This window comes from Haemaphysalis longicornis, unplaced genomic scaffold, assembly GCF_048455015.1.
Source record: "Haemaphysalis longicornis isolate Haplotype H1 unplaced genomic scaffold, Haemaphysalis longicornis Haplotype H1 scaffold_2, whole genome shotgun sequence".
NCBI classification, from domain to species: domain Eukaryota; kingdom Metazoa; phylum Arthropoda; class Arachnida; order Ixodida; family Ixodidae; genus Haemaphysalis; species Haemaphysalis longicornis.
Window position 1 is genome coordinate 124,220,115 of NW_027526295.1, and position 10,894 is coordinate 124,231,008.

A 10,894-nucleotide genomic window follows, 5' to 3' on the forward strand; every position below is an offset into this window, starting at 1 on the left:
CAGAAGTAGGAACACTCCGCCCCGTAATCGGGGCGTGCTACTTTAGCCCTGAGCACCCTCCTTTCTTTCCGTCAACTACCCAACGAGAGCAATGGGAGATGCTGCTGTACATGCCCTCTCTACCTACCCAGCTTCAGCGGGTGGGCAGACCACAGGCCGCGCGGACTGCATATAGGCCCCACAAAAGAAGGAATCACTCCCCAGGGCTGCACTCTGGGCCGTTCAGAAATCTGAACAGAAGCATTTCTTCCTCGTCCTCCTCCTTCTCTGCCGCAAATCTCGTCGCCTCTGTCCGCGGCGCAGAGACGGAGAAGTCAGATCGTCTAAAACCGGACCGGGTAGGAGCTTACTTTAATTTTATAAAAAAAAGTTTCCACTCTTGTGCTACACCAATACAACTCAACCAAACACCATTCATGCATCATGCATTAATTAAGGCTTACCAAGAATATCTCTTCGAAGTAATAAATGGCGTGGTTAAGTGCATTTCACTTCTCTCTGGTTTTACTATTTGTAGAGCTATGTGAGTGAATGTAGAGCGATGTGAGTGAGGGCAGAAACTTGGAGGCTCACTTAGAGGGTTCAACTTAAATTGAGAACGACTCAGCGGGCAATGGAGCGGAAAATGATAGGTGTAACATTAAGGGACAAGAAGAGAGCGGAGTGGGTCAGGGAGCAAACTGGTGTTAAAGACATATTAGAAATCAAGAAGAAGAAATGGACGTGGGCAGGGCATGTAATGCGAAGGCAAGATAACCGCTGGTCATTAAGGGTAACAGAGTGGATCCCTAGAGAAGGCCAGCGTTGCAGGGGGCGGCAGAAAGTTAGATGGGCAGATGAGATCAAGAAGTTGGCGGGGATGAATTGGTCACAGTTGGCACAGGACCGAGGTAATTGGAGAATAATGGGAGAGGCCTTTGCCCTGCAGTGGGGGTAGATAGGCTGGTGATGATGATGATGGTGATGATGAGTGAATTTAAGTGACGTCGCTTGGGTAATCGTTATGGGTGCCGTTTACAGCTTTGCTTTCGAACCACATTCACGGGGTGAATTGGCGCGATTTTTTTTTGTTTTCTACCTTTGTGAAACGCGTATATGACGTAAAGATATTACGATTTCCTTAAGCCTTCGCGGCTGTTCTGAATTGTTGGTTGTTACTATCACCATTCAGTGGCCACACTATACCTGAGGAGTTTCAATGTAGTTTTTTATTTATTGATTCATTAAAATAATTTCTTAATGACCCAACAGGAAAATAATTAATGATGAGATGTTCATTGTGCCGAAATACGGTGGCGATCGCGAATTCAATCGTCTGGGCTAGTGTTTATTTCTTAGGAGGTTCAACAGGATCATGGTGATTAAGTTCTCGGAGATGATGGCCAAATTCAGTTCCCGAATTCGAGACGTAGTTGGTACGATGAAAAGTGAAATTTATTCAAAACAAAACTATTAACAATAGTCAACATCGTCATCCTCAGCGGGCTCAGGACCACTGCGGGACGAAGACCTCTCCTGTCGATCTCCCACAGCTCCTGTACTGCGCAGTTCGAGTCCATGCCTTGCCTCCAAAGTAGACAATTTCTTGTCGACATCGAGTCATTAGCATTCCCCCTCTTCTAGGCCTGTCTCTCGGAGCCCAGTATGTTACCCTTCTGATTCATCGGTTGTCATGGGACCTAACTACGTGGCCAGCCCTACTGATCTCCTTTTTCTCTATTTGATCTACGATACCCTCTAATCGAGCTTGTTTTCTGATCCAGGAAACTCGTTCTGTCTCCCTCAGCGTAACTCCAATCTTTCTTTGCATGACTCGTTGAGCCGACCTAAGTTTGCTTGCAAATTGTTTTGTAAGGCGCCAAGTTCCTGCTCCATATGTTATCACACTCTGGGCGCATTGGGTGTATATTATTCATTTATGTGATAGACGTAGCTTACCTTTTATATTTGCGTGCGTATGCAGTGCACACCCGCCCATACCAATGCTGTGCGGGATTTATTTTTCGGAGTTCGGATCAGCACAGAAAAGCTGATCGAGGTAGTTATGTGTGCCGCTTGTTCAAATATGCAAAAGGGACGCTTTCATTAACTATTTAAAGTAAAGCAAACAACATTCCCACGTACAATATCGCAGTCATTGAAGAGACGCTGTAAATAGGAGGAAGCTTTAGAGGAACTAAAAAGAAAAAGCTAGCTTTAATCAAAGAAAGAATCTACGTACTCAGGAATGATCAGGGTAATATTACACACAACCTGGACGCGATAATAAAAGTAACGAAACAATTTTTCACCCGACATATCCTATGAAGCATGCAGGTTAAGCTCGTGAAGTCTCAATAATAAACATAACACACTTCAAAAGGCTCTCAAGGGTATAAAAAACGAAAAAGCTCCAGGTGACGGTGGTATAAGCGTGGATGTTTTATAGGAGGGAGGATATATTGCACTGGAAGAGCTTTCTACATTGTTTTCAGAATGCTTTTCTCTAAAAGTTCCCATTGCCTGAGAAAACACCCACATGAGTCTACTTCGAAAGAAGGGGATACTAAACACTTTACCAACTACAGACCCATCAGCCTGCTCTCGGTTGTGTACAACGTGTTCACCAAAGTAATACTCAGCCGAATAAGTTACTGCATAGATTCACAAAAGCGCAGAGAGCAGGCTGGGATTATTAAAGCATACCGTACTTACCCGATTCTAACGCGCACTTTTTTTCCGGAAAAATAGGTCGAAAAATCGCATGCGCGTTAGAATCGGATACGAAACCGAAACTGCTGAAACAGCGAAAATTTCGTCCCACCCATCGCCATCGCCATCTCAAGATGGCGCCAAAGCTTTTAGCAACGATTTTTCGGACGCAAGAAGCATAGGCGCCTAGGCTTTTCTATCGGCGTTCACACAAATCGAAAAATCGTTCCACTTGCACGCTTGATAACAGCAATGGCAGCAGCGGCTCTCAGGCGTTCAAAACTAGCGGTCGGCTGAAGCGTGCGTCTCTGGAGAAGCTCGCGGGATGGGCGTGCGAGGCGTGGGCCACGAGCCAATCAACCATGGTTGAACGTTCTTTCAGAAGTGCGGCACCGCGAACGCGCTTGACGGCACCAAGGACGACATGTTTTGGTCAGCGGAGAGCGACGAGGAGTGAGATGAGGGAGATTAGTTCGAGAAATAAATTGCCAGTTTCTCTCGCATTCGTTTTTCTTGCTCACGAAGTTCCATGCGCGTTACAATCGGAGGTGCACGTTTTTTCGTTTTTTTTTTGCAGGAAAATCGGGTGCGCGTTAAAATCGGGTAATTACGGTGCTCAACAATAGATCACATCCACGTCATCAATCAAGTGATAGAAAAATACACCGAGTATTAGATTCCGTTACATGGAATTTATAGACCAGGAGTAAGCGTTTGATACGGTAAGAACCGGAGCAGTTCTGGAAGCATTGACAGACCAAGGAATATAGGAGACCTACATAACACTCCTCGAAAACATGTCTGAAGAATGCACGGGAAGAATACTTGTTCACAAGTTAAAACATCCTCATTCAAAAGGGTGTACGACAGGGTGATAGCAGCTAGCCAAAACTGTTCACAGCAAGCACCGGATTACGAATAAACGTAGAAGGTTTTAGCCATCTTAGGTTTGCACACGACATAGTCTGCAGGCCTAACAGGCTGCTCATAGCAGACGAAATGATCTGCACCTGCAGCTTCCGTACGTGCGTAGGGGAGGGACAATGTCGCAAGCACAGGTTCTACTGAGTCATCTGCCGAAAACATAGCCGCCCCGGCTTACAGTGCAAAATCCCGGTCGTTACACGCACAAACGGCCACAAGGCGGAAGCGGGGGATGGAGGGGGGGTGATAACGTGCATTGACACTGAAAGGGAGGGGGTGGGGGATAAGACTTGCGCGCAAAGACACATTTCTAGGGTGGAACGATTAGCTCAAAGGTGCTCGGCAGACAGTGGTCACCTTCCGGGTTGGGAAACAATTCGTTTAGTGCGTCGAATGTTGCGCAACGCATGGCCAGATTGCGACGGTGATCAGCTATTTTTTGTTCCTACGCCTGCGAATGCCCCGAGCTCAACGGGAACCACGTGAGTGAGTTATCCGTCCGCACGGACTGTCGCCCCTTGACAAGTCCGGAAAATTACAGCGTAGTTTTCAGTCTTGTATGCGCTGCACACAACGCGTCGGCTTCACCTATTGTTCCCACAGAGGCCCGGGTCGGAGACGACAGAGCTCTCAAATAACCGTCTATAGGGTATGTAGGCAGTTGAGGTACACAACACAGCAAAGCGAGGTGAGGTACTTAGAACAAATAAACAGGAAACGATGCCAATGAACACAGTTTGTACATTGGAGTCCTGTTAGATGTACGTTATTGTACGAATAACGAGCGTTCAGAAATTACAGGTTTATTTTCGCAAGTCCCGCACTTCATAGGTCCCACAGTACCGTCGTTCTCACAACCGTCGCACCGCACCACACCACACTCCACGCACACTGTCACTCATACCTGCGATACTCTCCGAATACCGATGCCCCTTTCGATGTGCTCCCTGCCGCCTGACAACGCACACAAGTAGAAAAAAGATCTCACGCAAGACGTAGAAAATTAGTTGTTACAAAAATCAAAGCCAAATGGGTTCACATGAAATACCACTGGAAGCCAAAACGAACACACATACAAAAATATTTTCGCTATTTATATAGCGATGTCTTAGCGTATGCCTCAAATTTTCTGGCATCGATAAGTGGCATTGTGTGACTGAGGGCGGGGAATTCAAATCAACAATAGTGCTCACTATAAATGATTGACACTAACTTATAAGGTCATATTTTACGTGCTTCACCTGGAACGAATGGTCACATCGGGATAAATGGCCGCTAACGAAGAAAAGTCGTCAATGTGCAAAGCGCCTTTCTACTCTACGATTCTCAAATGCATGTTCGGGCGTAAAAATGAGACGAGAATCTTCTCCTGAGCCATTGCTGCCTCGTATTCTGGATGTTCGTGCCATCACCATTCCGTTGTCATAAACTATTTACAGCCTAAATTTATTTATGGTTATTTAACCAATTGTTTGTTTTTGCTGGTTTGTTTGCTATAGACAGCTCCGGAAAGGCTCTAACTAGCGTAGTATCATAAAGAAGTTTCCGGCAGGTAAGAAAAAAACGAAGATATCTCAAGAGGTATACTTTTCAATGCCAGATGATATATTTTGAAAACTGCTGCGGCGACGCAATTCACTGCAGTGGTACTTCTCAAGGAAAGCTGAAATATGTTTCACAAGAATGCTTTAGAGGCGGAATTTTGTAGTTTATCGCAAGCTAACTCGAACTAACCCATTAAATGTTATCATACGCAAGTCCAACCATCATCTATATCTTGCAAAATGCGGGGTCCCATTTGATGAACCGGCGCTCATCGTCGTGACGCCTCTGATTGGTCGCGCTATTCATGACTTCAAAGGACGACACCCTTTCGCCGCGCGGGCTGGCGGAAGCATTGGGAATGATTGCGCGTGGCGGCGCTTGCGTTTTCCGTGATTTAGTTTCTAGTTCAGTGTTTGCACGTGAATTCAAGTTCATTTTCCAACTTCACGGCTTATTGGTTCGAATATCGTGGCGCTAGAATTTGCTTTACACGACATATAACACCCAACAGTGGCTTTGTGGCATCGCCGGGAAGGTTTCGTCAGAATATTTTTGAACTGCTCAACCCGCATAGGCCGTTTCTGTTGGTACTGTCTCAACTGTTTGTTAATATGAGAAGCTATTTATGCCTAAGATTAACCGGCGTTTCATGAGCCATGTACAAGCGAAACACAGGCACGTCCCCTGCGCGAAAATGTAGCGTTCGTGCGGTGTACACGTAATGCGGGACGGCACTTGTGCTACCAGTACAAGTATAAACCAGAAAGCGGTCTAGGCTGCCCAGTTTCCTCTGGCCGTTGTCCCCAATCGCACCCCCTCCACCCCCTCCCCCCTTACTCTCCCTAAACACACTGACGCGCACTCGCGCACCCGCGTGTGATTTTGGCAGCGGCGCTATGAGGCCTCCTCGCTCCCTGCACTTGCTCGATGAGTGACATCGTCCTGTGACTTACATTTGTTCTTAGCGTCTACTGGTGCCTCCGCAGCGCTAGTGGCTCCAGTGGGGCTTGCTTCTCGCATGTGTCTTCTTCATTATGCCATCAAATAATACCGTTGCCAAGTTATAATAGATCAACCTGACAATGCAGTTACAATGCAGTTACGTTACTCTTGGAAACAGTCACCGAGTGTGTGTGATAATAAATCGTTCGCCTGCTTCACCATTTCTATATTTAAGCATTTACCGCTGGTCAAACAAAGGCAGTACACACTTCGCTCTTGCTTTTTTGTACCCTCATCGTGATTTCGGGGCCAATTTGTGTTGACGTGTTTCCTATAGACGAATATCGCTGGAGTACAGGTGAGGTTCAGTGGCAACAAATGCCTGCCAGGTTATAATATGCAGGGACCCGGCATAAACAGCCCCTAAGATAACGCCGCGCACTTTTGTCAAAGAATTACACCCCCTTAGTCACTCGCAAATTATGGTACTTGGGTGATTTGGGTGGTACTTTTCCATTACATAAAAATATTATCTTGTCGTTCAATGTCTACTTGCAAAATACGTAGTATTGTGGTCTTGGCTAGTTTACTTTTTAGGAATACTATTGAGTTATTAGCAGGGAGAGAAGTCATACCACGATTGGAATCTTCTGTTATTTTCTCTAGAAGTTGGTATTTTCAATACAGTTCTAAGCCCTGCTGGCAAAAAAAAAAAACTGGCACGTTTAAAGAAATTATATTTCCTCAACAAATTGTACTTTCCTTTTATCTGGAACAGGAACAAAACATTCCAGGTGAAAGTGCAGCAGTGTTCAACATCCTTTCTATATCTAGCATTAGAAGTAAACATTATTGTCTGTCGCCGTAAAACGCATTGCAGTGGTTTCCAGAAAATAAAACGTAAGGTAGTATACTTTTTGTCATCAAATGCGACCATTTCGGATGGCACTTACGTATGCTATGAAACATCTCGGCGAAGTATTATCCTGCACAGGTTCATTATGATTAAACAGCGCAAACTACACTGGGTGAGAGAAAATTATGCAACACGAGTAGGAATAACAAGTGAAGCTTTATTAAAATCCCGAAGACATAAAGATTGTAGCCAGGTTTCCCACCTTTTTGCATCCTGCTCAGAAGCACCACATGGTAACCGATGTCTGCTTCGGAGTTTCGGCATAATTTTTCAACACAAAAATTGTACAAGTGCTACCAATACCACTAACAACAACAAAAAAACAACAACAAAAAACCCTCCCGCATCTTCCCACGGGGGGAACTCGAGTTAATGCGTCGCAGAGTGGTGGGGGTATCGCGTGAATATTGCGTAATTGGGTATGGTTTGGGAATGCTTAATTGTTATTTCGTCTTTATTATTCTTATTTATTGAATGAAGGAGAAGTGAAGGCAAGGAGTGTAAAGTTAGTCTGTCTTTATTGCTTGGTGCCGTCGTTGTATTGGACGGAGAGGATGACTGCTTTGTGGTCGCTAAAGTGCACTGTCAAGGGGTCTTTGAGGAGCGGTCGTGCGATTGCGTAACTGGTGAAGACGTTGCTTCCATCGCATCTACTCGATTCAAGCAAAGCGTCAAGTCAAGCGAAAGCCAAGTAAAGACGCCCTTGACTGAATTCCGAACGCGCGCTCCGCCGCTTATATACACACCGCCCGCGTTCGAGGGAGAGGAGTACGGGGGAGAGACGCGCATGCGCACACTTCCGTACACAAGCGCGCGAACTTTCCACGCACCCACCACGCCGTTATCACGTGTACACGCCCTGCCGCCGTTACTGTTGAGCGCGACGCAGCGCACGGGTAGCTACGACGCATGCGCGCCCAGACGCGCTCCCCCCGCACCGCCGCAGCTGTTCTTGAGAGCGACGGAGCGCACGGGGTACACGCGCTCCTCCCGCTCCGCCGCACCTGTTGTTGAGAGCGAGGAGGGTACGGGGGAGAGACGCGCATCTGCCCCTCGACGTGACGCGCATGCGCAGTGAGCATCTGGACGGCGCCGACAACATCGACGAGTGACATCGCGAGCCTAAGAAATGCTCCGAATTTAAAACAAGTGGCATTCTTCGTGTGGCAAGCCTCTATAGGAAACATGGTGAAAGAAAGCGTAGCCCAGGCGCCCGCTCGGGCCTGAAGTCCAGCAATGACGCTTCCCGGCCAGTTTTCGCCTCCGCTTTTCTCGCTTCCGGCATAGCGCGCCAGGATGGGGATGGAGAATCGGGCCAAGTTCGTTTGTATATTGCGCCGATTCTATTGCAGGTATTCCAAAGATATCTGGTGCAACGAAAGTATTCAATGTGGACTCGATGGTGGCTAACTTTTCTTTTAATTCTAAAACCTCTTCATCTTCCCTTCATGTACGCAGAATTGCTTAGTTCGTCGAGCAGTGGTAAACGTGAAACTTCACACCGATGCGATTAGACTTGCAAAAGGCAGATAACATAATCAGGAATCCAAATGTCAATGCCATAGAGGGTAAAACAAATGCCTACCGTATTTTTTTTTTTCAGAAATATTGTACGTTCATATATGCTGTTTTCACGAGAAATGTGACAGGAGTCTCCACTCGACATCGCTTATTTTGATGGAAATTTTACATCTGCTCTTGGTACACAGGGAGTGACATATGTGTAGTTTAAAAAAAGAAAACTTTTCCTTAAAAAAAATCTAAAACCCACTCGGATTACCAGTCCATTGGACCAGCAGTACGAAATTCGAAACTTTTACCGCTGTAAACATGGTGTACCTATCACCACAGGATATTTTTTCTGTGGAGACTTTCTATACTTTCAAATAATGTGAGGTACTCATGTTTATTTTCAAATAATTTTTTTCAATAACAAAACTAAGCTTACCCAGTTTAGAATATTTCTGAAATGTCGGGGATGTTGCTAAGAATCTAGGTAAAGTGAGAGCACAATTTGCTTACTGGTAGTTCTCTACCTTCTTTTCATCCTCCATGCCAATTCGATAGAAAAATAGTTTCAATTCCAAAAATGCGCCGCACCGGTTATCAATCTCGTATTTTGCAATTACTTTAAAACCGATACAAAAAGCCTTTCTCCGAATTTTCGGAACTTTCACAAATCGAAGCAAAATTTTAATCTATCACAAACATAAAAACGTGTAGCACTGAGTTCGCCGTTCCGTAGCTACAAAGGCGGAAATATGACCTTGTAGATTTGCAGCCACATTCCGGTGATATATTAGTGGATTTTAATGTATGCAGAATAACCAACGCATCATTCTCGCTGTTCTCTGGCGCAGGGCGTGATGAACTTCACCGTGGGCACCACGTACACCAGCTGGAGCGAGTTGTTTGGCAAAATGACCACTATCCAGCGCGACCACGAGCTCCCCGAGTTCTCAGTGGGGGACATCACCCTCGAACACATCTTCGTCGGACTCGCGCGCCGCCAGATCCTCTTCGCGGGCGTCCGGCCGCACAGCTACCTTAGCGGCGCCCCCTCGCAGGCCGCCTCGGGAGCCCCCACGCGGGCCGCCTCGGGAGCCCCAACGCGGGCCGCCTCGGGAGCCCCCACGCGGGCCGCCTCCGTAGCCGCGTCGCGGGCCGCCTCGGTAGCCGCTTCGTTGGCTGCGTCGCGAGCGAGATCTCCGCCAATCTAGTACCTCGCTTTCCTCGTTGTCAGCGTAGCGATAATGCCACTACCCCCCAGTTGCCCATGCCTTTCGCGTACTTATATGATCACAATGCCCGTTATTTGAGCAAGCGGCACAGTTGAGAGTGCCTTCGTTGGACATTCATGGTAATGAAGCCCCATAAGACTTCCACGCACGCAAAGGTAGCAGACCCAGCACAGGCTTCTGTGGGGTCTGCCATTTTCACGTCTGTGTTAGCGCTGTGATGGAATAATAAACAGCTACAACTTTCCCAAATTGTCTGGCATTCAGTTTTGTCGGTGGGGTAACCACACTGTTATGGAGATTACCCAGAAAGCAACAAAGTCCGATAAGTTCAGTTAAGTTTTCTTTACCCTTTCAAAATATTTATTTATTTATTTATTTGTACTGTTAGCCAAGGCGCCGGTACAGGGTGGACGTACAACAGAGAACATGGAGGCAGTAACTGCCGCCTCAGACAGTGCAACGCAGGATGTGTGCGCTACAGAATGCGGGACAGTATGTGGCACAAGTATAGTATTCAGCTACATTGTGCACAGGTTCAAAATGCAAAGGTACAAATGCAAGGGTACAAAACAATAAGCAACTCTTGCACAAGCGCAATTCAGCCAAACTGGATGCGACAGCTTCCGTATGGACACGGACCCCACTATATGGCCAAATCATCAAGAGACAGCACTATCGGCTTCTGTTTAGTGTAACAAGGATTTTTCAAAAAGTGTGCTAAGGAGCCTGATTTAGTAATTTCTTGCGGCAAATTGTTCCAGTCTTCAATTGTATTGGGAAGGAAAGAGTGTTTAAATGTATTTAAACGAGTCATTATATGCATTAATTGGTTAGGGTGACTACTTCTAAGTGTACGAGACAGTCGAAGTTTCAAATATTGCTCGGTGTTAAAGTTGAAGTAGTTACGGTGCATTAAGTAAATAAACTTTAATGTCGCTACTCGGCGCTGTGTTGCGAGAGGTGGCAGGTTTAGTTTATTTAGCAGGGCATCGCAGGCTTTTGTGGAGTCTCCCATTTTCACGTCTGTGTTAGCGCTGTGGGGGAATAATAAACAGCTACAACTTTCCCAAATTGTCTGGCATTCAGTGTTATCGGTGGGGTAACAGCACTGTTAAAAAGATTACCCAGAAAGCAA

At 46.3% G+C, this 10,894-nt stretch overlaps 1 protein-coding gene across 1 annotated transcript in view; it reads left to right on the forward strand.

Annotated features, from left to right (window-relative positions):
• LOC144168271 (phospholipid-transporting ATPase ABCA3-like) overlaps positions 1-10,542 on the forward strand; it is a 68,743-nt gene extending 58,201 nt beyond the window's left edge. The window contains exon 17 of the mRNA XM_077697287.1: positions 9,379-10,542. Within this exon, the coding sequence (XP_077553413.1) occupies positions 9,379-9,738 (360 nt within the window). The 3' untranslated portion in view covers positions 9,739-10,542. The remainder of the gene's footprint in view (positions 1-9,378) is intronic.
• The last annotated feature ends 352 nt before the right edge of the window (positions 10,543-10,894 follow it).